This window comes from Elephas maximus, chromosome 22 (assembly GCF_024166365.1).
Source record: "Elephas maximus indicus isolate mEleMax1 chromosome 22, mEleMax1 primary haplotype, whole genome shotgun sequence".
NCBI classification, from domain to species: Eukaryota; Metazoa; Chordata; class Mammalia; order Proboscidea; family Elephantidae; genus Elephas; species Elephas maximus.
Window position 1 is genome coordinate 75,329,399 of NC_064840.1, and position 27,692 is coordinate 75,357,090.

The 27,692-nt window shown below is 39.1% G+C and overlaps 1 protein-coding gene across 4 annotated transcripts in view; it reads right to left on the minus strand.

Moving 5' to 3' along the window:
* The window catches only part of MSR1 (macrophage scavenger receptor 1), a 90,092-nt gene extending 67,606 nt beyond the window's left edge, over positions 1–22,486 (minus strand). For 2 of the 4 annotated variants that reach the window (XM_049865206.1, XM_049865205.1), the window contains exons 1-4: positions 22,451–22,483; positions 20,982–21,105; positions 8,235–8,341; positions 6,577–6,690 (exon numbers count right to left, since the gene is read on the minus strand). In XM_049865206.1, coding sequence (XP_049721163.1) covers positions 6,577–6,690; positions 8,235–8,341; positions 20,982–21,105; positions 22,451–22,475 — 370 coding nt within the window. In that variant the 5' untranslated portion in view covers positions 22,476–22,483. Of the gene's footprint in view, positions 1–6,576; positions 6,691–8,234; positions 8,342–18,319; positions 18,416–20,981; positions 21,106–22,450 lie in introns of those variants that run through there. The other 2 variants (XM_049865202.1, XM_049865203.1) reach the window with 2 other exon arrangements.
* Positions 22,487–27,692: the final 5,206 nt, after the last annotated feature.

Sequence of the window (27,692 nt, forward strand, 5' to 3'; positions counted from 1 at the left end):
CCATATTACTCTAATTGCCCACCAGTATAATTTTACTTTCATTGGTAGAAAAAGCACTATATTTCATATGGATACAGCAAATATTTTTCACAGTATGGAATTGGAGGACCTAATTTTATGAAAGTCATGTGACCAAGGGTTTTTATTTAATATCAAGTTCAAAGCAAGTTGATGGTTAAAGGATACATTTTGCTTATAGGTTTAAAAACACAACATTGCTAGTTTCCTCAGACCTTGAGAGAAAACTAATTTAATCCACGCTTTCTTAAAACTTCTTGTTATCGTAAATCTAGGTAAAGAATACCAGAGATCGTATTTTCACATATTCATTTCTTCCATTAATATTGGAGAGAGAGATTGTGTGGCCTTTTGATGGCTTGTGCAAAAAAAGCAGAGAAAGTGTTATTTTGATTCTATAGGTCAATTTACTCTTTCATGTGGGCAATATCTTCTCCCAGTAAAAATTTATTTTGTTTTTAACTAAAGAATCTTCAGTGTTTCCATAACAATTTATAAACATTAATCATAGATTATGTCTTCCTGACATGTGACATTATTATGCTCTAGTATGAAAGCCATCAAGCAGCTTCTTTAAGAAAAGGAAACATGGAGTAGAGTTTATAATTAAAATGATACAATTCAATATATAAGAGACTTTAAATTTGAATAGAATATTTTATGTACAATATTTCATTTCACCTACCAATTATCATTTTAAGGATACATTTTATCTAATTTATTTATTTTTTTTTTATATCATGTAGAGAGATGTATTACATTTTGGTCACTTTGAAAAATATTGTGATCTACAACTTAAGTAAGACATAAACAGACATTCAGTTGTTTTTCCTCATGCATGATACACAGAGTGGGCTTTGTTGCACTGGTGAATCTGGGTGGTTTAATGTGAATTTAAGATTGCAAAATTTTTAGCTTCTTCTCAATCTCAATCTTACAAGGTACCTATTGCAGTTTTAGGGAAAAAAAAAAAAAAAAACTACCTCATATCCATCATTGCCAACCTTAGAACAAAGGTGTTGACTTGGTAACGTTTTCTTATAGCCCAGGGATTTTGAACTTAATCCGAACCCTGAATTCTTTTCAGACTTCTTTCTGGTACTATCTGAAGTTGCAGCATTTGGGGTTGGCTCTGAATGGACCCATGGCCTTCCTGGCTTAGAGCTAATAATCCCCAACAACAGAACATCTTTCAGGTATGCATTTTAAACATCAGAGAAGCATCTAGATAAACAATGTAGGGATAGCTTCAGCTCATCAGGAAGTTAACTGTTTCATGCCAGACACATTAGGTTTTTTTTTTACTTAGGTGACTATATCGTTTGTTTGGCCTATTTTTGTTTTTGTTTATTTTTCATGGCCAAAATAGACATTAAATTTTACCTGTGAAAAAACTTTTCCTGGCTAAAGGTATGGCAACTCTGTGTTTGGTGGTGGTTTTTTAATTGGCTCACTCCATTTTGGGATGAAAACTCAATTACCCTGGGAGACAGTAGAGTATAGAGGGTAGGAGTCGGAATTCATGGGTGGGAGTCCTAGTTCTGCTTTTGGGCGGTCTTAGTTTCCTCGTGTGGGTAGTGAGGAACATTGCAGTCTCTGGTCAGGGGGTAGTTGTCGGAGAATAATCTGTGGAAAGCTTATAGTGCCAGGAGTATAGTAAATACTCAAAAATGCTAGTTACTATTACAGTTTTTACTGTCGTTGTTGTCATTATTCCTCTCAGCAGAATTTTGTCTCTGTCTTAAAATATTTTCTTAACTTTCCTCCTAGCAAAGGAGATTTAGCCTTCTATTCAAGAGCATTTTCATGTTAAATTGATTAGTATGCACATGAAAATGAATCTTACTCCCAGGCTATTTCTTGTCAGAGCAAATGGCTGACACTTTAACAGTCACAGAGACGTGGAGAGTTACCCACCAAAAACCCAATGCCATCCAGTCGATTCTGACTCATAGTAACCCTATAGGACAGGACAGAGTAGAATTGCCCCATAGGATTTCCAAGGATGTAAATCTGTACAGAGGTTCATTGTCATATCTTTCTCCTGTGGAGCGGCTGATGAATTCAAACTGCCCACCTTTCAGTTAGCAGTGGAGCGTTTTAACCACTGTGCAACCAATACACCCCTGATGAAACCCTCAAATTCATCCCTAATTCAAGCCAGACTCTCCAAAGAGCCATGTACCTGAAGGATGTCAGGTTTAGCCCAAGTAAAATGTTCTGTTTTTTTTTTCCCAGAGAAAATTCATTAGGTTATTTTGAAATACATTTTAAATAATAGCCCTATGAAAAATGTGGCCATATAAACTGTAAGACATCGTTGAGGTGTTGGTCATTAGTTTACAAGTTCTCTTCTCTTCAAAGACTCACAGAAGTAATTCTCTCTGCTCTCAGTACTAGAAAAGCTTCTCAGGAAAAAACTGGCTTGCTTTTATATTATGTGTAGGAATTGTTAATTTAAATGACCAGGTTTATGTCTTCAACTGGCACTAGAATACTTATCAAATTTTTGACCTACTGCTAGAAGTATACAGGACTTTAGGGGGCATTACATTTTACCTTTACATATCTATATTTTTATCTTACTCTTCTTACTTAGATTTTTAAATCTCTGGTTATATTGCTTCTACCAGGCCTCTTGGAATAAAATGGGAGGCAAACTAAAAATAGGTTCTCATTTATCAGGTAGGAAGCAAAAGGGAGAGTCACAGGAAAAGCCAATACAGGTATCACTACGGATATTTGACTATCCATTAACTAAACATACATGAGAAAGTTACTACTTTCCACAAATTGTACTTGTCTCATTTTTGGCATCAGTTGATAAATTTCAGCATGGGTTCCAACATATGGAAACCTAAATTTTATTCTATGTGTTTCATCTGCCACTTGCCTGTCAGTTTGTCGTACTGTGGTGGCTTGCATGTTGAACCTGGAAGCTATGCCACTGGTATTTCAAATACCAGCAGGGTCCCCCTTTGGTGAACAAGGCATTCCACTCAAAATAGGACTGGGGAGGTGCTTCCTTCTCAAAGCAGAGTCAACTTTAACGATATGAATGGAGTAAAGCTTTTAGGACCTTCATTTGCTGAGGTGGTACCACTCAAAATGAGAAGAAAGAGCTACAAACATCCATTAATAATTGGAAGGTGGAATGTACAAAGCATGAATCTAGGAAAATTGAAAGCTGTCAAAACCAAAATGGAATGCATAAACATCAGTATCCTAGGCATTAATGAGCTGAAATGGACTAGTATTGGCCATTTTGAATTGGACAACCATATGGTCTACTATGCCAGGGATGACAACTTGAAGAGAAATGGTGTTGCATTCATCATCAAAAAGAACATTTCAAGATCTATCCTGAAGTGCAACTCTGTTATTGATAGGATAATATCCATAAGCCAATAAGGAAGACCAGTTAATGTGACTATTATGCACATTTACACACCAACTACTAAGGCCAAAGATGAAGAAATTGAAGATTTTTACCAATATTTATCAAACATGCAATCAAGATCCAGTGATAAGTACTAGTGATTGGAATGCAAAAGTTGGAAACAAAGAAGAATCTGTAGTTGGAAAATATGGTGTTGGTGATAGAAATGACACCAGAGATCACGTCACAGAATTTTGCAAGACCAATGACCTACTTATTGGAAATGCCTTTTTTCAAAACATAAACAACAATTTATACATAGACCGCGAAGATGGAATACTCAAGAATCAAGTAGACTATATCTGTGGAAAGAGACTATGGAGAAGCTGAGTATCATCAGTCAGAACAAGGCCAGGGGTCGACAGCAGAACAGACCATCATTTGCTCAGATCAAGTTCAAGTTGAAGCTGAGGAAAATTAAAACAAATCCACAAGAGCCAAAGTACAACCTTGAGTATATCCCATCAGAATTTAGAGACTATCTCAAGAATAGATAGGATGTATTGAACACTAATGACAAAAGACCAGACAATCTGTAGGATGACATCAAGGACAACACACATGAAGAAAGCAAATGGTCATTAAAAAGACTGGAAAGAAAAAAAAGGCCAAAATGGATGTCAGAAGAGACTGTAAAACTTGCTCTTGAATGTAGAGTAGCTAAAGCTAATAGAAGAAATGATGAAGTAAAAGAGCTGCGCAGAAGATTTCAAAGGCAGCTTGAGAAGACAAAGTAAAGTATTATAATGAAATGTGCAAAGACCTGGAGCTAGAAAACCAAAAGGGAAATACACAGCATTTCTCAAGTTGAAAAAACTGGAGAAAAAATTCAAGCCTCGAGTTGCAGTATTGAAGGACTCTATGGGCAAAATATTGAATGACACAGGAAGCATCAGAAGAAGATGGAAGGAATACACAGAGCCATTGTACCAAAAAGAATTGGTCGATGTTCAGCCATTTCAGGAGGTAGCATATGATCAAGAACCAATGGTATTGAAAGAAGAAGTCCAAGCTGTACTGAAGGCATTGGCAAAAAAACAAGCCTCCAAGAACTGACAGAGTCCCAACTGAGTTGTTTCAACAAATGGATGCAGCACTGGAAGTGGTTGCTTGCGTATGCCAAGAAATTTGGAAAACAGCTAGCTACCTGGCCAACTGATTGGAAGAAATTCATATACTTGCCCATTCCAAAGATGATCCAACAGAATGTGGAAATTATTGAACAATTATGGGTAACATTGCAAGGAATGGGAATTCCAGAACACCTAATTGTGCTCTTGAGGAACCTGTACATAGACCAAGACGCAGTCATTCAAACAGAACAAGGAGATAGTGTGCAGTTTAAAATCAGGAAAGGTGCGCATCAGAGCTGTATGAAAGTATGCTTTCACCATACTCATTCACTCTGTATGCTGAGCAAATAATCTGAGAAGTTGGACTATATGAAGAAGAATGAAGCATGAGGGTTGGAGAAGGTCTCATTAACAACCTGCCTTATGCAGATGACACAACCTTGCTTGCTAAAGGGAAGAGAACTTGAAGCACTTACTGATGAAGATCAAAGACTACAGCCTTCAGTATGGATTACACCTCAACATAAAGAAAATAAAAACCCTCACAGCTGGACCAATAAGCAACATCATGATAAACAGAGAAAAGATTGAAGTTGTGAAGGATTTTCATTTTACTTGGATCCACAATAAACACCCATGGAAGCAGCAGTTAAGAAATCAGACGATGTGTTGCATTGGGAAAATCTGCTGCAAAAGACCTCTTTAAAGTGTTAAAAAGCAAAGATGTCACTTTGAGGACTGAGGTGCACCTGACTCAAGCCATGGTGTTTTCAAATGCTTTATATGCATGTGAAAGCTGGACAATGAAAAAGGAAGACTTAGGAAGAATGATGCCTTTGAATTATGGTGTTGGTGGAGAATATTGTATATACCATGGACTGACAGAAGAATGAACAAGTCTGCCTTGGAAGAAGCACAACCAGAATGCTCCTTAGAAGTGAGGATGGCAAGACTTCATCTTGTGTACTTTGGACATTTTATTAGGAGGGACCAGTCCCTAAAGAAGTATACATCATGCTTGGTAAAGTAGAGGGTCAGCAAAAAGGAGGACAATCCTCAATGAGATGGACTGAAATGGACAATCCTCAATGAGTGGGTGCAACAATGGGCTCAAACATGGTACAAACTGTGAAGATGATGCATGACCAGGCAGTGTTTCATTTTGTTGTACATAGAGTCGCTGTGAGTCAGAACCGACTTGATGGTAACTAACAACAACAACAAGGACAAAAGCTATGATTCATGGTGAGAATGTATAGGCTCAGTTGCTAAATTTGTAATAATCAATAGCAATCACTTCAATGATTTAAAATCACATTAATCACTAAAATGGATGGATTTTTTTTGTGTTACGCTTCTTCAGGAATAATATATATACTACTCCAGGTATTTCAGAGAAAAATTAAATTCAGAACTAGCAAAGATAGTTTAAATTCTACTGTAAACATGAAGATCAGAACTGAGAGGAGAAATATTTATTGTAAATGCCTATTATGCAAAAACAGTTTTCTTTCCCAGTTCCATCTCAGTAGCTTTGTAGCAGGATAACTTTTAAGATTTGACTACAAAAAGGTAATATAAAATAGAAAAAAATAATTCTCATAGATACCAAAAATGGGGAAACATTTAAGGATTAATTTGCTTTTACATATTCTTACTTAAACTATTTTACTTCTGAAAACAACTAAATCTTAAATATGTATTAAATCTTGCCCCTTTGTTGACATTTCCACACATTACAGAGAGAGAAACATGTCCACTCACCCACCCACACACCCACTGTCACACCCATACATTTCCTTTCATGCTGCTAGACCCAGAAAAAATATATAGAGAGAGATTTTGGTAGTATTTGACTTAAAAAAAAACTACCCTTTCCACTTAAATTTTCAGAATCTATTTTTCCAGTTAATAAATTTGAGAAACACTTTGTAATATGAAGTTTTCCTTATGAATCTACCATATGCAAAGGACAGTTATTTTTTTGCTTCTGCGATAAATAATTACAGGTGAGTTGCTGAGCTTCAGAACTCTAGAATACAGTACCTGCCACTATTCCGATGACAGGTATGAGAAGTGCAAACACAAGGAGATAAAGAGCAATCAACGCAGCTTTGAAAGACTTCAGTTTCTCTTGAAGATTAGGGCCATTTTTAGGACCTAAAAAACAAAAGCCCAAACTACTTTTAGACAGAAAACATTGGCTATTGTATATTCTGGGTTAAGATAAAAATTTTCAAGTACTTTAAGACAATATGAATTTTTCAAACATTTTCACTTTGACTAAACTTTGGAACAGATCCCTGAAGCCCATCCTCTGGGCATTTCCAGATACATTTGTAACAATAACGTTTTAGCATTATGCATTTATGTGGAACGGTGGTTCACGTAATGAGATGTTAAATATGATAGAGGTAAATCAATACGGACTGGAAACTTAATAGATGAGATGACCTTTCTCTGAGTAGGTGAATAAAACATCTATTCCAAAATTCTTTTCTATGGCTTTTGTCTTTATTGTTCAATTTAAAAAAAAAAAAAAAAGGGAGTAAAATTTGATTTCAGGTTACAAACTCCTAAATAAAAGTTTAGACATTGTTTAGTAATGTTCTATGTGGGATTAAATGGAAAAGAAAAGATAAGAAGATGAAAAAATAAAAAAGAAAACAAACAAAAAGGTAGAAAGCAAAGAAAAATAAGAACCCACAATCGGGGCAAGATGACCTACCAAGTCAACTAAGCCTGAAACCAACGAGTCGTCTTCTTCCTTATCTCCGATTTAAAATCACAAGTTGTATGAATTCTACCTTTTAAATAGGGATCAAAAGTTTCTGTTGCCTTTTCTTTGTCCCCAATGCCTGTGTCCTTCTCAAATTTTAGTATCTCTGCCTATAACGGCTTTTACTATTATTGCTTTTGCTTCTGTGGTTAGAGCCACACACCCCCCTCCATCCTCCACACAGCACAAAGGTCCACCTTGCCCTGGAGTTGTGACCTGTATCTCAGGTTTGCCTAGCCAAGAACTCATTCACAGCCCTTTATCTTTGCATATGTTACTTCCTCTTACTGAAATGTCTCTGTGACTGCCTTCATCTCATCTATTACCTTGGTAAAAGGTTGGCAGTTCAAATCCACCAGGCGCTTCTTGGGAACTCTATGGGGCAGTTCTACGCTGTTCTATAGGGTCGCTATGAGGCAGGATTGACTGGACCGCAATGGGCTTTCCCCCCCCCCCCCCGCCATAGCTCTTAACCACTAAGTCGCCAAGGTTTCCAAAACTTAGTGGAATTATGAAGTCCTTTGTCCTGCCTCCTTGAACAAGCCTGTCCAGCTACAGCTGAATAGCGCTTCTTTTGATTTCCAGTTGTAACCTGTACAAACGTGTGTTTCAATACCTACCACCTACAATTTTTAAATATTAGTTCATGATGGTAAGACCATAGTCATCTCTAGGACTGGTATTGAGACTTGGAAATCAGAAATGTCAATCTATTGTGAACCAATTTAACCTAATGCAATGGATCTTTACTTAATGGTTTAAGCTCATTTTCTGTTCTGTCTCAAGAGAGGGGTAGACTCATCAGATAGCTGCTATTTTAACATTCATACATGTTTAAGATAAATCTCAAGACTATAATTTTACATATTGTCAACAACTCTAATAACAACCTCCGTGGGCATCCCCATACCCCCCCTCTACTTACTCTGAGGAATCAAAGCTGTCATTGAGCGAGCGTCAAATCTCACAGGTTCTGAGCGGTTATCCGCTTCCTCCTGTTCATTGGTAAATCTGTCCCACTGCTCCATGCTTCTATCAAACAAATGGAAGAATATATGCTTAAGGCTTCTATCAAACAAATGGAAAAATATATGCTTAAGGCTTTTTTTTCATGTCAAATTGAAATTTATGATTAGAATGCAATTTTAAGAAGAAGATAAATATACTTAATTAGTTAAATTTGTATGTCTACCATATGTAGGGGAGCCCTGGTGACACAGTAGTTAAAGCCCTTGACTGCTAATCTAAAGGTCGGAGGTTTGGACTCACCAGGCTCTCTGAGGGAGAAAAGACCTGGTGATCTGCTCACCATAAAGATGGTTGTTGTTAGGTGCCATTGAGTCGATTCCTACTCACAGCGACCCTATGGTACAACAGAATAAAACGCTGCCATTTGGAGGATAGAGGGATCAAAATGGTGCGCTTTTGATGGTAGGGAATTTCTTGGCAAGTAGGTTTTGTACGTGATTTCGATTTTTTTTCATATTCTACGTTTGTCTTACTCATTTGATAGCCTCCTTGAACATGAACCAAGTCTTAGGGAAAAGAGATTGTGCTCTGCTGTTGTGACATTGCCACTCACTGCCTAACCAGTATTTGTTTTTATTTTGTCATGTCCAGTTGACAACTAGCTTAGGCCACATCCCTCTGTATTTCTAAAGGGAATGGTACCAATAATTTGGGGGGACAGTTCTTTTTGTGTGGAACTGTTTTGGTTGTGTAGGAGGTTTATCATCCCTGGCTCTCACCCACTAAATGTCAGTTGCTGTTCTTGGGTGCCGTCAAGTCGATTCTGACTCATAACAACCCAATATGACAAAGCAGAGCTGCTCCACTGAGTTTTCTTGGATGTAATCTTTATGGTAGCATATTTTTATTGCCAGGTCTTTTCTTCTGTCAAGCCATTGGGTGGTTTCGAACCACCAACCTTTCAGTTTACAATGGAGAGCTTAACCATGTGCAATCATTGCTCTGCCTCCTAATCCCTCTTCTTTCTCCCCTCTTAAAAAACAAAGCAAGCCTCATCCCTGCATATTTCCAAACACCCAGCCCTCTTTAAGAACCACTGTTTAACACATATCCTGACCGTAGATGGAGAGACAGGAGCCCTAACCTCTCTCTCCCCCATCCCCTCTCTCTGTAATATCTGCCTCCAGCAACCTGCCTGTTAAGACACCTTTAAACGAAGACCTGCTATCATGGGGGAAAAAGGTATCTTCATGAGCTTCAGCACCAGTATACATTCCTCAGAGTTGTTTGGGGGAATGTATTCCACTCTGTGTGTCTAGTTCTTTATATATGCATTAAAGGCCTTTGTTAAAGACTTTATATATGCATTACAGGCCTTTGTTAAAGCAATTAAGAATGCTTTTTTTCAACCAAAGTTAAACATTTTATTATTTTAAAGAGAAGAGACAGTGGCAGTTCCAGAAGGATAACTCAGGGGTCTAGTTGGCCTAAAGGAGGAAAAAGGTTAATTATATTTGTGTATTTGCTCAGAAGCTCCACATGGTCTTTCATATAAACCTGCAGCACAGAAACTACAGGGGCCAAATTAGCTTAAAGGACTTTTCTGGGGGAAAATTACAAACATGCATTTTTTTTTAGGTGAACCCTAGAATGCCAGTTGCTACATAATGAAAACAGAGATGGAAGGTACTGTTTTCAATCAATGACTTTAATAAGATGGAAGTATCTGTATCTCTATGCAGCTCAGTTCAACAAATTCATATTGTGTGTTATTGTATCAAGTACTCTGTAAGTCAACAGGATCAATGTGTATATAATATTCTCAACCATCAAAGACCTCATACTAATACGGGAGACAATAAACTTGATAATCACCTGACACCGTGATACATATACATACAAGGCACAGATATAGACAAAAGAAAGAGTGAGTAAGTCCACTGGGAAAGTGAGTAGTAAAGGTAGGAACACAGAAAAGATGACACCTTGTTAGAATTTTGAGAAATGAACAGTGATTTGGGTAAGAAGAATAATCCAGGAATGGAAAACAACGTATTAAAAGCCATGATAGCATGGACAATATGGGACTGTAGACTGGATCAGTATCATGGAAGCACAAACTAAAAGGCAGAGGATCCAGCAGGAATGGCTCACTGCCATCCTGCTTGTGGATTTTTTCTTTCATTTTTCTGATCACATTAATCAGTCTTGCTTTCACAAACTATCCAAAATATAAATTGAAGTTGTTATCTACACAAATTAAGTAAAAATAAACAAAAAAATATTTTTCTTTTGGCAGTCATGACCTGGTTTTATACAGCTGGCATCACAATCTACATATATTGTCCATTAAAGATCTTGCTTTTTTTCCCTTTCACGCAGAGATAGAGACTGAGTTCAAATTTGTTTTTCTTTAAATCTCTCAACTTTGATCTATCTTTTATAGGCTTCTATAGATGATCATCCTCATCTATAGAAGGGCTGAAAGTGAAGAGGACCTGAAACACTTACTAATGAGGATCAAAGACCATAGCCTTCAGTGTGGATTACACCTCAACATAAAGAAAACAAAAATCCTCACAACTGAACCAATGGGCAACATCATGATCAATGGAGAAATGATTGTCCAGTTGTCAAGGATTTCATTTTACTTGAATCCACTATCAACACCCATGGAAGCAGCAGTCAAGAAATCAAAAGACATATTGCACTGGCAAATCTGCTGCAAAGGACCTCTTTGAAAGGCAAAGATATCACCTTGAAATTTTCAATCACATCATATGCACGCGAAAGCTGGACAATGAATGAGGAAGACCGAAGAAGAATTGACGCCTTTGAATTGTGGTATTGGCAAAGAATATTGAATATACCACGGACTGCCAAAAAAAAAAAGAATGAATAAATCTGTATTAGTGGAAGTACAGCCAGAATGCTCCTTGGAAGCCAGGATGGCGAGACTGTGTCTTACATACTTTGGACATGTCAGAAGAGATCAGTCCCTGGAGAATGACATCATGCTTTGCAGAGTACAGGGTCAGTGGAAAAGAGGAAGACTCTCCACAAGATGGATTGACACAGAGGCTGCAATAATGAGCTCAAGCATAACAACAATTGTAAGGATGGCTCGGGACCGGGCAGTGTTTCATTCTGTTGGGCATAGGGTCGCTATGAGTTGAAACTAACTCGATGGCACCTACCAACAACAATATAGATGATAATATTTTCCAGATTACTATATCTCAAACTACAGTCTGTTTGGGTAGATTAAAACTTTGAAAAATATCTCGTAAATGTCTGTGGATGGATTACCTAGCTGACCACACTGGGTTATATAAAACCCCTGACAGGAGCAGAAGGCTGGAAGTAAGATGAACACTAAAATCTGTTGAAAAGTCTTCCCCTTCTGGCTACTTTGGCACGTCATGGGAAGTTCTGCTTGTTTTCTGGGGGCAGTTTACAGCGGGAGAGCATCATGAAATATTAGCATTATTTTTCCAGAAAAAGAAAAGATTAGGTTTGTCACGGATGGTGCCATCATAGGGTTGCTGGCATTTCCCGCTGTTACTGCCTTTTGCCCTTAGTCTTCATACTCTGTCTGGGAATCTCATCTACCTTCAAGGCTTGAACCACACTACCTGCGTACTGGTAGAACCAATATATCCAGCTCAGATCTCACATCTCAGAATCAGAATTTTTTTTTTTTTAATGCAACTAGTTGCTATTGTTGTTAGGTGTGTCGAGTCGGTTCTGACTCATAGCAACCTTAAGCACAACAGAACGAAACACTCCCTGGTCCTGTGCCATCCTTATAATCGTTGTTATGCTTGAACCCATTGTAGTAGCCACTGTGTCAATCCATCTCCTTGAGGGTCTTCCTCTGTTCCACTGACCCTCCACTTTACCAAGCATAATGTCCTCCTCCAGGGACTGGTCGCTCCTGATAACATGTCCAAAGTATGTGAGACGAAGTCTTGTTATCCTCGCTTCTAAGGAGCATTTTGGCTGTACTTCTTCTGAGACAGATGTCAGCATATCGTCCATTTATATGAATTATTTGTTATGTTGTTGTTAACTGGTGGTGAGTTGGCTCCAATTCATGGTAACATTATGTATAACAAAAGGAAATGTTGCCCAGTCCTGTGCTATCTTCATGTTCGTTGGCATGTTCATATTCATTGTTGTGACTATTGTGCCAGCCCATCCCATTGAGGGTTTCCTGCATTTTTGCCAACGCTCAGCTTTACCAAACAAGATGTCCTTTTTTGGTGATTGGTCTTTCCTGATGATGTGTCCAAAGTAAGATAGGCAAAGTCTTCTCAAGCTCACTTCTAAGGAGCGTTCTGGTTGCATTTCTTCTAAGACTGATTTACTCCTTCTTCTGGAAGCCTATGGTATATTCAGTATTCTTTATTTGTTATTATAACCATTTACTACTATCATCTGCTTATTACTGTGTAACAAGGAATATATGATTCAGTCAGGCATATTTGCGAGACAGAGGTAAGAGCTAGCAAAGCAATCACTCAAACCAGAAGTCGGGTCTGTGTTGTAAACCACTCATCCGCAAGACCCGAGACCCCGAAACCCCGAGACCCCGAGATCCGAGACCTTAGCAAGTCTTGACTTCCTGCTTTCTAAACATTCCTTTAATCCATTCTTTCCACTCTATCTTAATTTTTGAATTTCCTTTTCATCTACCCCAGCCAGGCATCTTGGGTAGTGGCAATGTGGAAGGCAGCTAAGAGAAACACCCAAGAGGCAATTAAAAAGAGGACATGAAAATTGAAAATAACTCATGATCAAGTGTTAAGATATAAAACTTTAACAAAAAATAGGAGAAAAAAATCAAACAGTATAACATATTTTTCAAGAAAAAATATAAGGAACCTAAACTCGAGAACAAACATATTTAATGGGCAGGTAGAGGAAGAAGAACCAGTACTAAAGACAAGGAAGAATGCTTTGACAGTGAGGGAGAAGAACAAGAGGCAGTCAGGGTCATGGAAATGAAAGGAATTAAAAAAAAGATATCATGTGAGGACATCCATAGCCTGCTGTGTGGGACTGGAGCTGTTTTATTTAAATGATGGCGGCAGAAGCAGATTCTGGAGACATCAAAAAATAGTAAATGTATAAAAATGAAGGGTCTTCTGTTGAGAAGACAGATGCTGATGGTTGCACTGAGATATTACATTGAGGGGAGTTTTACTTTTTTCTGCTTATTCCTCTCAACTCCCCAATCTCTTAATATCAGTGAGTGCCAGGCCTCAGTTTTATTCTCTTTTCTCTTCCCTCTATATTCATTCCCTTATTTATCTCTTTTGCCTCATTGTTTTAAGTACAATCTATACCCTTGATGATTCTTAAATGAGTATCTCCTGCCTAGACCTCTCCAGACCCATACATTCAACTGCTTAATATCTCTACTTGGATTTCTAATACAGGTATAACCCAAACCTAGGTGTCGTCCTTGGCCTCCATCTGCCACATCCTCTACGCTCCATATCCAATCCCTTATTAAATCCTGTTGGTTTGCTTTCAAGCCCCATGCAAAAGCCAAGTGCTTCTCATGAGCACCTCCACTGCCATTCTGGTCCAAGTACCATCATCTTATTCTCACCTCAACTATTTTAATAGCTCTCTAACTGGTTGTCTTAGTTACCTAGCGCTGCCCATAATAGAAATACCACAAGTGGCTGGCTTTAAAGAACAGAAATTTATTTTCCCACAGTTCAGGAGGCTAGAAGTTTGAGTTTAGGGCATGGTTCTAGGGAAGGTCCTTTTCTGATGATTGCAGCTTCTAGTAGCTGCCAGCAACCCTTGGCTTCCCTGGACTAGTAGATGCATCTCTCTCTTTTGTCTTTCTCTTCCCCCTGTGAGTGACTCACAACTCTTCTGGTCTTTTTATACCTCAGAAATGATTCAGTTTGGGACACCCAACCCCTCACTGTTATGACTTAATTAACACACAAAAAAGAAAACCCTGTTTTGGATCACATACACACCTACAAAGGCTAGGAATTAATTCAATGCATATTTTGTAGGAGAGGAGACAGAATCCAGTTCATAGCACTGGTCTTCCAGCTGTATTTATACTGCCTCCACTTCATCCTCCCCACAGCCTCCAGCATGGTACCCTTAAAGAGGAAGTCAGATCTTGTCACTTCCTGCTCAAAACCTGAGCTTTGCTTCCCATGGCACTCAGGTACAGACTAAAATCTCACTCTCAGGGTGGCCCTTAAACATTGCTTTTCAAATTTTGACTACAGGCAGTCCCTGGGTCAGGAATGTCTGACTTACAGACAACTAGTACTGAACAAGGAATTGCCATAAAGCCTATTATATTAAAAATTTGAGTTAAATGCAGTAGTTCATAGTAACGAACACACTCACTACTTTGTGATGCTCATGAAAACATTGCCCAGTTTGAAAGTGTTTCATAAGTGTTTATATGCATAGAAAAGTAAAATATATACTATATACTAAGACAAACATTTGACTAACGGATGCTAAGTAAGAACTGTGTGCACCTGTTCTGATTTACCTACAAATTTGTCATAAAGACAGACTTAGGAACAGCTCCGCTCTCCTCCGGACTGCCTATACCCTGTTTCACTTCCTCGTCCCCTTCCTGGCTAGATTTTTCTCTAAGAACGCATCATCATCTAATATAAAATGTTTCCCTGACTTATCTTCTTTATCGTCTGCCTCCTCTTGCTGCAGTTACATCCAAAATACAGGATTTATCTCTTTAGTTCAGTGATAAGAGCAGCTCCTGGTAATTAGTAGGTGCCCTTACAAACGTTTGAGTAAATAAATGAGTGACAAAGACAAAAAAATAAAAGACAAAGTATTTTGCAAGATGACTGAACTTCACATCTGGGGTTATGCCTTAAGAAAAGTATATGTTTCACTAATGTGGAAGTTGTAAAAGTTCTTTTACTCATTGGAAAATAAAATGAATTGTGTACATCTAACAAACTGAAACAAAAAAATCACCCCAACAATCGATTCCCTCTCCCCCCCAAAGGCATCAGTTATTCCACGTTCCTCCAGCTCTTTACTCTCATTATCATCATCTGAATTTTTTTAGTCATGTCAGAGTAAACAAACATAAGAGGCTTTGCCAGCCACCAGTGACCAATAGACACAATTCAAGCGTGCCTTTAAATATCATTTCCAACGTTAAATATCATTTCCAAAGGAGGGAGAAAAAGCACCTTCACATAAAGTTACTTTTCCTACCAAATGTCAATGCACTGAGAAAGAATTATGAAATCTCCTGCGTTTGTATAATCTATTAAAAGCACTTTCTCACAGAAGTGAAACACATCTCTGCAATATCAGCTTTTCATAAAAGTGAGTGAAACTGCAACAGGAGAAAAACCATAATGAAAGAATTTCACTGATGACTTGTTTAGAACTACCTTTACTTTCTCCTATTTTTAGTTATAAAAACAGAATAGCAATGTTACAGATTGGCTGGGACAAAATTTTTGTCATTCCCATCACCTTAACACAAGAAAAAGTACCTTCATTTTCAGATTAAATTCAAGTCTTTGTACATAATCATCATGAATATAGTTGGTATCACAAAAACACCAAACTCATTGTCATGGAGCTGATTTTGACTCACAGCGACCCTATAGGACAGAGTAGAACCACCCTACAGAGTTCCTAAGGAGCGCCTGGTGGATTTGAACTGTCGACCTTTGGGTTAGCAGCCGTAGCGCTTAACCACCATGCCACCAGGGTTTCTAGTTGATATCATAGTGTACATATTATTGCCATTTTGCTTTTCTCTTTAGATCGTATCAACATGTTCATTCCTTATGTGGTGTTTTCATGTTTACAATGACTGTCGTTCTTGTTAGTTGTTATCGAGTCTATTCCAACTCATGGGACCCCATGTGTGCAGAGTAGAGCTACTCCACAGGGTTTTCAAGGCTATGACCTTTAGGAAGGAGATCAACAGGGCTTTCTTCTGAGGCTGTGGGTGGGTTTGAAGGGCCAATTTTTCAGCTAGTAGTCAAGCACTTAAACCGTTTAAGCCACCATTCATCAAATATATGTATCTTATTTATTTTGCCATTTTCCTATAATGGAACTCTTATATTTTCCTCCTCTTTTTTAATGTTTTACTAGTAGAGATGATGATATTTTAGTGTGGAAGGTATATTTTTACGTGATTATTATTTTTTTCTTCTTGGTTTATTGTTTATTCATACACATTTCTTATACATCCCAGAGAACCTATCTTTTATGTATATACGTGAATAAACTCTTTATATGTCATGGATATTTACTATCTTTCTTTCCATATATGATGAACATTCTCTCTTCAAAGATTGTTCCCTATTCAGATTTTTCATCATACATTTAAAGTTTATTTCATCTTTAAGATTTGGAATAAATATTCACTTTATAACCTTCCTTACAAAAACTTCAATTTCATTAAAAAAAAAATTTTTTTTTTTTTTTTGTAAGCCAGTTAAAAATGTATGTCAGGTGAAACAGAATTAACTTATGTGTGAAATAAATAGTTCCACGCTTAAGAAACCTGTCTATACGAAATGGAAACGTCCGTATTGTGCGGATTCAGCTGGTGCTCTTTCTTGGTAGTGAGGGGAGAGAGCATCAATTTTAGAATTTGAAATCTAGATTTGAATTTGGGCTGGACAGTTTCCCAGCTGTATGACCGTCGGGAAATCTTTAACCTCTTTGAATTGTAGTTTCTTTATACGCAATATCAACTCAAAGATTTACTACGAGTTTTAAAAATAATTTTTTGTGACTTTCGTGGTACACAGAAAACAGTCAACAAATGAATCCCCATGATTTAAAAGTACCGTTAAAAAAAATATGGAACTTTCTTATTTTATCCTCATAGCAGCTCAATAAGATGTGTAGTATTATTTTCCCCTTTTTACAGGTTTGGAAGCCAAAACCTACAAATGGTTTGTGTCGTTAATGCTACACAACTAGGAAGTAGTGGAGCTGAGATTTAAACTCAGGTGGCGTAGTTTCGGAGTCTCAGCTCCGAACCATGGTATAAAACATCCGTCCTCTCACGTCTATGACTTTTCTATTGCTATTCTCGCATGACCAATGAGATACCAAGCCCCACTTCACACTGTGTAAATCTTACCCATTCTTCAAGATGAGCCTAGATTCTAACATCTCCATGAAGATGTTTTTGACAGTCATTTCTCCCCTTAATGCAGTTTTGTCCTTTCAGGTATTCCCACAGCAGTTATCTGAAGCACTTTGATGCCACTTAAGGTGATCAAATTATATTACGCCTATTTGGTTATATGCCTTAGATCATGAACTCCCTGAAGGGAGAACATGTATTTTATCCCCCATATTCCTTCCCCACAAGCAGTTCAGTGAAGTGTGTATTGTAGATGCCCAGCCAATATTTGCTATATGAACAAGTGAAGGTAAAAACAGGGAATTGGCTGAGTACCAAAGTGGTACATAAAAGATACCAAAAGCAATTAAAATATGCTAAATCATATTTCTGAATAAAGCCAATATAAAAAAATTAAATATGCACAATTTTATGAAGAAATGTCTTGCTAATTTAAACTACCAAGTATTTAGTATATTTCATGTATATTTATTCACGTACACGTTTTTCACTCATAGAACCTAGCAGAAATGTCTGATATTTATCATTAAAATGAACAAAAAACAAATACAAAACAAAATATTCTACCAGAAAATTGTATGTGCCCATGTGTATATATAAATATTTGTAGACACACACACAGACACACCAACCAAAAAAAAAAAAAAAAACCCACTGCCATCAAGGGTAGAACTGCCCGCTACGGTTCCCAAGGCTGAAATCTTTAAGGAAGCAGACTGCCTCATCTTTCTCCTGCAGAGTGGCTGGTGAGTTCCAACCACTGTGCCCCCAGAACTCCTTTTAGATAGATAGATAGACAGACAAATAGATAGATACACACACACAGATATTATATATGACACATTAAAAAAACAATTCTGGAGACAACATTAAAATAAACCTTTTACCTATTGTCTTAAGGAAGGCAGCACTGATTTATCCACTTCTCTCTCTTTACAAATGAAACCTAAAATCTTTATTACATACTATTTCAGCATCTGGTCCATGAGGAAAGGAAATGACACATCTCTGTGTTGAAAATCTTCCTTAACAAAGCATCTCAATAATACTTTCATCAGTGCAATAGTTTGCAAAATCTAAATTTGTCTGATAACTCATTCCTCTTCCCATCTAGGACATTAAAAAAGAAAAAGAGAAGTAAAAAGGAAAATAAGGGTTATTGAAGCAGGGCAGATAATACGGGACAGATAAAAATCTCATCTTTTCCTGTTTCTAAATTAGGTATGCTTGCTATATACTCATTAATTCACAGTATTTCCTCTTTCATAATATGTAATTTTGAGGGAAGACCCCATACATAAGTGATTTGTTTTTCTTGTTCCTCTTGATTCAACACAAGACACGGGAGGAAAAGATATGGATGCTACCCAGTGGAAGTACTGATGTAACAATGCCCACTTCTGCTCCATCTCTACTGATGTGAGCCTTAGCTACAGACCTCTTTTGAGCACCTAACAAGCTGTTTCCCCAGACCTACAGTGGAGGAAAGGGGGTGGGGGGATGTTTCAGGCTTGACCTCAGAAGAATGCCCTTCGCCTTCTGCCATCCTGCCAGAATTTCACACTTTCATCTCATTTTTTAAATCACATTCTTCAAGTTTCAACACAAACTTGGGTGCAGAAAGAATATAACACACGTTAATGACCTGATACTTCTGAGGAAGGTGTTCAGTTCCACAGGCACTTCTTGGTGCTCCAAACAGGAGGTGAGATACTTCCTGTCAAAAGGTGGCCCAAAAGCTCTTAGCATGCCCACAGGTACCAGAGAACATATCTCTGGGAAGATAAAATGCCTGGTAGAAAGGAGGCAGAGACCGTGTACTGCGTTTCAGAGACAGAAACCCAAAATGTCACACAACCATTCTTCAAATAATCATTAAAAAGCTAAGAGTAATAGAAGGAGCCCTGGTGGCACAATGATTAAGTGCTAGGTAGGTTGGCTGTTTGAACCCCCCCAGTGGCTCCATGCTTCAAAAGAAAAAAGACCTGGCAATCTGTTCCCGTAATGATTAGATCCTAGAAAACTCTAAGGGGCAGTTCTCCTCTGTCACATGGGGTCGCTATGAGTCATCAGTATGAAGCAAGCACCAGCAGCTCTAGCCAGGCGGTCTTCAGACCAGAAGAAGCAGGATGGCAGAGGTGGATCCGGGAAGGGCTGGTATGAAGACTCCCTTAGGCTTTTATTACCAAATTCTCAGTAAAGAGGACCTGCAGACTAACATCAGAACTCATTCTATTTCCTTTACAATTCTCACTTTACAGTGAGGTCCTTTTGAGGTCTCGAGTTTAACAACCCCTTCCCATATTGTTAAATTTGGATACCCCTGTCAATGCTATGGAAACCCTGGTGACATAGTAGTTAAGAGCTATGGCTGCTAACCAAAAGGTTGGCAGTTCGAATCTACCAGGTGCTCCTTGGAAACTCTGTGGGACGGCTCTACTCTGTCCTATAGGGTTGCCGTGTGTCAGAGTGGACATGATGGCAACAGGTGTTTTTTTGGTCAGTGCTGGGGAAGCCTTTTGGCACAGAGGCTAAGAGCTACAGCTGCTAACCAAAAAGTTGCCAGTTCGAAGCCACAAGTTGCTCCTAGGAAGCTCTATGGGCACTTTTACTTTGTCCTGTATTGGAATCCACTCAACGGCAACAGGTTTTTGTGGGGTTTTTTTTGTTTGTTTATTTGTTTGTTTGTTTGTTTTGGGTCAATGCTACATGTTTAGGAAAGTCAAGTTCTGGGGATAAAAAATAAGACTGCAATCTTTCTTAAATGTTATCCTAAACTCTGTCCTATAGGGTCGCTGAGTCAAAATTGACTCGATGACACTGGGTTTGGTTTGGTTTTTTGGTTATCCTAAACCAAAAAAAAAAAAAAAAAAAAAATCTGTTGCCTTGGAGGACCCCAGAGGACAGAGTAGAACTCGCCCACAGAATTTCCAAAGAGCAGCTGGTGGATTCAAACTGCCGACCTTTGGGTTAGCAGCTAAACACTTAACCACTGTGCCACCAGGGATCCAAATTCTATCCTAATGAGGTTTATTTCCATCAGAGTGGGCTGTATGCCTAGCATGTCTCTGAGGTATTTTTATGCACAGACCTTTATTTCCAGAATGCCAACCACTTCCCTTTTACTTCCACATTCTTTAGCCAATCTAAATGCCCATTAAAAAAAATCATCTCTCTCTATTTGTCTCTCTCCAGATATGGAATTTAGGTCTAAATTTATGTTTCTAAAAATAACATAAAATTATAATAAAATAGCATGCCAACTCTCAGTGGGGTGGAAGGACCGATATACTTCTTTTCCTTTGAGAAGCTCTGCCTCTACCGTACTGTCACTATTGAAAGGGGGTGTATGGAAGGCTTGCAGTTTTAACTCCTACATCTAACAAGCTCGGCAGTTGTCACCCATGTCTGGAGGGAAAAATGCTCAACAACCTGAAAATCAATGACTTTCCTTGGGCCCACCAGGGAATTGAGGTATCAGGGCAAAGGGCCAACTCCAGCTCCTGAGAGACAGGCAATAGCAGAGAATCACAGCCCAGATCAGCTTACCTGGTGCAGGAGCAGCTAGCTGGAGACAGAGCGTGGACCAGCGTGATTGTGAGGCTCCTGGGGGCTGCAGTCTCACAGGAACGCCCAACACTCGTGGGTTTTACTTCCAGAACACCACCAGCTCCTCAAGGTGAAGAAAAGAAAAATAAAAAAAGAGTCAGGAAAAGTCACTGGTGCCTCTGGCAGGGGGAGGTGGAAAGTAACCAGTCTGAAATACACCCAGCGCGTTCTCTGTAATAAAGGCTGCTCTTCAGACCCTGTGGCTTTGTTGTTAGCTGCCATCGAGTGGATTCTGACTCTCAAGCATTATCTCACTTGATCAGCCTGAGGACAATGATCCGATTCCAGCCCCCTCTAGCCTTCCTCTTTAGCCTTCCTGTTAAGGGGAGAGGGCGTGGAGGGCAGGGGACTAAAAACCTATTGTGAAGGAGGTCAGTGCTCAGGTAGAGGCCCACTAAAAGACTAAGATTTATAGGATGATAGACACTTTCCTTCCTCCAAACTCTACCACCACAGGAACAGAGCTGCAGTGTAGTAATGGGATTGAAGCTGAAAGAGATGCAAGGTTCAGATCTAATTTAAGGGCTTTTAGTTTCGGTGATAGAATTCCCACCTTCGGGGACCTGAGTTCGATTTCTGGCCAATGCCCTTCAAGCACAGCCACCATAGCTCTGTCCGTGGAGGCTTGCATGTTGCTGTGATACTGAACAGGGTTCAACAGGGCTTCCAGGCTAAGGCAGAGTAGGAAGAAAGCCCTGGCAATCTACTTTCAAAAATCAGCCAATTAAAACCCTGTGAGTCACAACAGTGCCGTCATGGGGATGGCAGGACAGGGTGATGTTCTGTTGTGCAGAGTCGCTGTTAGTCAGGGGCTGACTCAACAACAGCTAACAACAACCATAGGGAAAGCCAAAGTCAATTAAAAAACAAACCTGCTTCTGTCAAGTCAATTCTGACTCATAGCAACCCCATAGGACTAAGTAACTGCCCTCACAGGGTTTCCAAGGCGGTAAATCTTTCCGGAAGCAAACTGCCACGTCTTCCTCCCAAGGAGCAGCTGGTGAGTTTGAACCCAAAACCTTTCGGTTAGCAGCTGAGAGCTTTAACCACATGCCATCAGGACTCCTTCCAAAGACAAGAGTAGAGACAAAAGTAAAGCCAGTAGAGGAAATTCAAGCTTCTGACACCCGCAGCTATAAAACCAAAACCAAACCCGTTGGTGGTGTAGTGGTTAAGTGCTACAGCTGCTAACCAAAAGGTCAGCAGTTTGAATCCACCAGGTCCTCCTTGGAAGCTCTATGGGGCAGTTCTACTCTGTCCTACAGGCTAGCTCTGAGCCGGAATCCACTCGACGGCAATGGTAGGCTATGAGCCTGTAGCTATAGCAAATATTAAACACAGCCCAAGTCCTAGCCAAATTCACATTAACATAAAACTTCACACTCAAGGCCTATTCACATCCCTATTACCTGGTATATCATGTCTGGCTTTCATGAAAAAATGAAAAGGCAAAAGAGTGCATCCAGGGCCTAGAAGTCTCACACTCCTGCAAGTTGAGGAAGTAGAACGGGCAGGACATGTAGGAAATACTAGTGGCTCATTTTCTTGCAAGCTCAGCTGTCTCCCAAAAGCAACATGAACCATCACCCTTTCCTCGTGATTGTGCCTTATGAAAAAAAACAAAACAAAAAAAAATGCAAGTTAGGAAGAAAAATGTGACGCTGAGCTCATTTTAGGTGATATTTTAAAAACACGAATGCACACTGCGTTGAGTTTAGGGAAGTATGTCTTCAGGATTATAGTGAGAAATAAATGCCGTTTAAATAAGCTTAAAAGTGGTTAAAAAAAAAAAACAATTAACTTAAGCCTGAGGAAAACTCATTTAGAAAGTTCTTTCCCTTATATCTCCTGACATTATGGGATGTAAGTTTACAGGATCAAAAAGAGAACAGGATGGATGCGTAACTCAGTAGATTGTAGCAAGCTAGACACTGCCATTTACTTTATTGCTGTTTCACGTGCTCCATGTTCTTTTATTCTGTAAGGGAAACCTCTTTATTTTAAAATGAGAGAACAGAAAGCTTCTTCAGATAAATTATCTAGGGCTGCCTGACCAGTGACCAAGAATGAACTTGAACGTACGTTCTGTGATGGCCTTTCCCCTATGCCACAGAAGTCACTTAGCCTTCATGAACTTACATAATTGCTTATTCTAAAAATCTTCATTATCCCTGTATCTCTAGAAGCTACTGCTGGTGATTTCCAGGAGTGCCACCAAAGCTCAAATCGGTCTTTTGCTCTTTCATCTGCCTGCAATTACCTTCAGAAAGTAAAGGCCTTCTTCTTTTTGGCCTTGCAAATCTCTTGAATGCACCATTTAACCAGGAGCCTTATGGGTAAAGCAATTCTGAGCAATGCTGTTCCTGGAATTTTCTCTGTGGCGCAGAAAAGACAGTAAGAAAAGAATGGCTGTGATGTCTAGGAAGGCAAAAAACAAACATGCATAGCTACTTAGTTTGGGGACACAGAGTAGGACTTCTACCATCTGAAAAAGAGATGGAAATGGAATTGGTAGAAAGGGAAAGAGAACATCATAAGAAGAAAGAAGAGCGTAGCCACACGACTGGAGAAGCCGAGACTATGAAGAGCCCAAGGACCAACAGAAGGCCAGTGTGGCTGGAGTAAAAAGAAGCAGAAGTTGGCAGCAAGGTTCCACATAAGGCTGAGAGTCAGGTAGGAGGCCAGTGGATTGAGAGGTTTTTCTCTGAACAGTGGAAAGTCGTTAAAGGTTTTGAAGTGAGGTGAATAAGACAGATGACTTGGACTTGAAAGTTGATTTTCTTTGCAATGTGGACAATAGATTGGAGGTGGGAAATCAGATTGGATGTAAATAGACTAGTTAGGAAGTTAGTGCAGTAGTGGGGCAGAAAGAAGATGGTGCCTTGGACTAAGGTACTGCCAGCAGTGTGGAGAGAAGTTCATAAAGGTAATCCAGAGGCAAACTTAATGGTACTCAATAATGGATTAGATCAAAGTGGTGAGAGATGGTAGGCTTGAATTTTTTCTCATTTGCCCCTTTAGATCTATTCTTTATTCTTCTTGACCCTTCTCTTTTGCCCCAGGTGGCTGACCTTTGGGGACAGAATCAGATGGCTCCCGTGATCTCTGGTTTCTAATTAGTCTTGACAAATGGATAGAGCAGCAGATGATTTGTGAAAGAAAGGAGAGTTTGTCCTCCATATTAATTATTGAGGAGTGAAATACATATTTATTGTTTATGAATTTTGGGTGGCCTTTTCAGAAGCTACTTGACTTATAAAAGCAGAAAATGTCTAAACCCGATGGGCAGAAACCTAACTGTCATTGTAATAGAGATTCACAGCATTTTACCTAGTTCCAGAACTATGCCAGTTCAAAAATCCACTGCCCTTTGAGAAATGATCCAGCAACTTGATGATAGGATTTGAAGTAAGCAGAACAATGCCTACTATCCCACTCAAAGATGTCTGTGTCCTAATCCCTGGAACCTGCAAATATGTTAGGCTACGCGGCAAAGAGGAATTCAGGTTTCAGATAGAATTAAAGTTACTAATCAGCTGACATTTAAATAGGGAGATTACCCTGGATTATCTGGGTGTGAGCAATGTAATCACACAGGCCCTTAGAGTGGAAGAAGGAAGCAGAAGAGACTCAGAGAGAGAGAGAGATGTGAGGATGGAAGAATGGCCAGAACCATGGAAGTTTGGCTTTGATGATGGAAGAAGGGGGCCACAAGGCAAGGAATGTTGGCAACCTCAAGAAGCTGGAAAAGGCAGGGAAATAGATTCTCCCCCAGAGATTCTGTAAAGGAATCTAGCCCTGCTGACACTTGATTTTAACCCAGTAGGATACATTTCAGACATCTAACCTATATAGCTGGAAGATAAATTTGTATTCTTTTAAGTCACTAAGTTCATGCAAATTTGGTATAGCAGCAGTAGAAAATTAATACAGGACTACAGTACAGACCTCTTTTGATGCCATCTCCAGAGGGTCCAGAGGCAATATATGAAGGTGACTCACTAAAAAAGTGTAAGCTCTGCACTGAGGCCATTTTGGGGACTTAACTTATGGACAGTTTTAGCTTAAGGTGTCATACTGAGTCCTGGGGACTGCAGACCCATCCTGCATTTATCTTCCCAGGCACAGAATGTGTATTTAAAATATACATGTTTAGTAATTGGCAGAATCCACATTGGTTCTCTGATCTGTGGAGTGAAAACTCTTATGGTGGAAAGGACCAAATGGAATTGCTAACACTTCTCCCTCCCCACCAGGATAGTAATCCGAAAGCAATGCTGCACCTCTTGGGGAACTAGTGAAATCAGGGCCATGATAAAATATTGATGTTGCAGGAGGGTGTCGTAGTCATCTACTGCTGCAATAACAGAAATACCACAAGTGGATGGTTTTAAAGAAGAGAAGTTTATTTCCTCACAGTAAAGTAGGCGAAAAGTCCAAATTCAGCATGTCAGCTCCAGGGGAAATTTTTCTCTCTCTGTTTGCCTTCTCTTCAGTCTTCCCCTGGACTAGCAGCATCTCTGCAGGGACCCAGGGTCCAAAGAATGTGCTCTGCTTCCCAGCGCTGCTTTTTTGGTGGTATGAGGTCCCCTCTCTCTGGTGCTTGCTTCTCTTTCCTTTTGTTTCTTTTTTTTGGTTATATTAGCCAGAGTTCTTCCTCCTACAGTGATGATGATAATTGATGTAACCAAAGAGAAGCTGATTGTGGAGACACAAGGTGGTTCCAAGAATAGCCAGTATTCTTGTCTGGCTAATCACCACTGTGATTACGTAACTTTTTTTTGTTTTTTGCTTCTCTCCCCCTTTCTTCCTTTCCGTTGTGATAGCTCAAAGTTTAGAAGTTTACGTGATTCCACTTTTAACTTTAGAAATGGTTTGTTATGTCTACTGAATCATAGGCAGTATGAATACATGGGTTCTTGCATGAAAATTTGTCACGTTCTAGTCCTCTTCATTAGATATGTAATATACGTATGAAACACGCTTTGCGATCTTTAGTAATGAACCACTCAATGCTTAGAGACTGGGAAACCCTAATTTACCAAATCTGTGATAAAAACAATAGTTAGAACCTCATTAATTAGACTCAGATGTCTGAACAGATCTGATGGATTCCTGCAGCTCTCTTTAGGATGAGGATATCATCTAAAAAGCACCTAAGAAGAAGGAATATGATAATGCAGATGAAAGAAAATGGCAACTTTTCATCATCAAACAAAGTGCAGTATATCCCACAAAGGACACAAAGGCAACACCGTATTTTGAATGATAGTTCCAAGAAGAGAATGACTAAAACAACTGAAGAGAAGGAACTGATGTAAACTGCTCACGATTGCATTTTTCTTTGCAATATAAATGGCAATTGCAATGCTAAATCTTTAGCCCTCTTTTAGGTACGATTACAAATTATCTTAAGAATTTTTTTTTTTTCCACAAGGCAAAAGCTTCTTGAAAGTTTACATGAATCCTTTCCCATCTGGCATAATGCTTACAAGTTTATCTAGCACTTGAAATGGCATTTATCTTAACCAAAGGGCATAGTCTTCTCTGACTATTTTCTTATCATCTGGAGGAGATTTTTGTTTTACTGTAATGGTGCATGACAGAAGCTGGGCTATCAAATACTCCACTCATCCAGCCTTTTAAACCTATACCAAAATATTATTTTAAAATTCCTTCCAGTGGAGGCAGGAAACCCTGGTGGCGTAGTGGTTAAGTGCTATGGCTGCTAACCAAAGGGTTGACAGTTCGAATCCACCAGGCGCTCCTTGGAAACTCTACGGGACAGTTCTACTCTGTCCTCTAGGGTCGCTATGAGTTGGAAGCGGCTCGACGGCAGTGGGTTTTGGTTTTGGAGGCAGAGTTGGACCAATTGTTAGAAAATTCTTGCTGACGTTATGATAGCTCTGGCATTTCAAAATACAGTGCTCACGTACAAATCATTTGCTGGGGTCACGCAACATGGGAAAAATGAGCAAGGTGGGACTTTTAAAGACTTAGTATAAATCAGCAAGTAAAAAGTATTGTAATAAAGGAACACGGTATTATTTGTTTAAAGCACATTATAGAATCTGTAGTGTTTTTCAGCAACTAAACATTTTTACTTTCTTTTAATAACTTATTATTATACACACAATTTTTATTTAAATAGCATGGAAAATACAACACGGGATCTAGTATCAGACTATCAAATTTTTTAATCCTTTATCTGGAACTCACGAACTAAGTGACATCAGGCAAGTTACCACACCTCAATTTTCTCATCAGTAAAATTAGGATAAAATTAGGACTTATTAGAATTGACTGAGTTCATACTTGTTAGAGGACATTGGTTGTCCAGTGGTAGAATTCTCGCCTTTCATCTGGGAGACCCAAGTTCGATTCCCAGTTAATTCGTCTTATGGGCAGCCACCACGTGTCTGTCAGTAGAGGCTTGCGTGTTGCTATGACACTAAACAGTTTTCAATGAAGCCTTCAGAGTAAGACAGACTGGAAGGAAAGGCCTGACAATCTACTTCTGAAAATCACGGTGGTCCAGCCTGCAACCAATCATGGGGATGGTGCAAGACCAGGCTGTGTTTCATCCAATTGTCCATGGAGTTACCATGGGTTGGGGGCTGTGGACAGCTAACAACAGCAACTTTTTTGTAA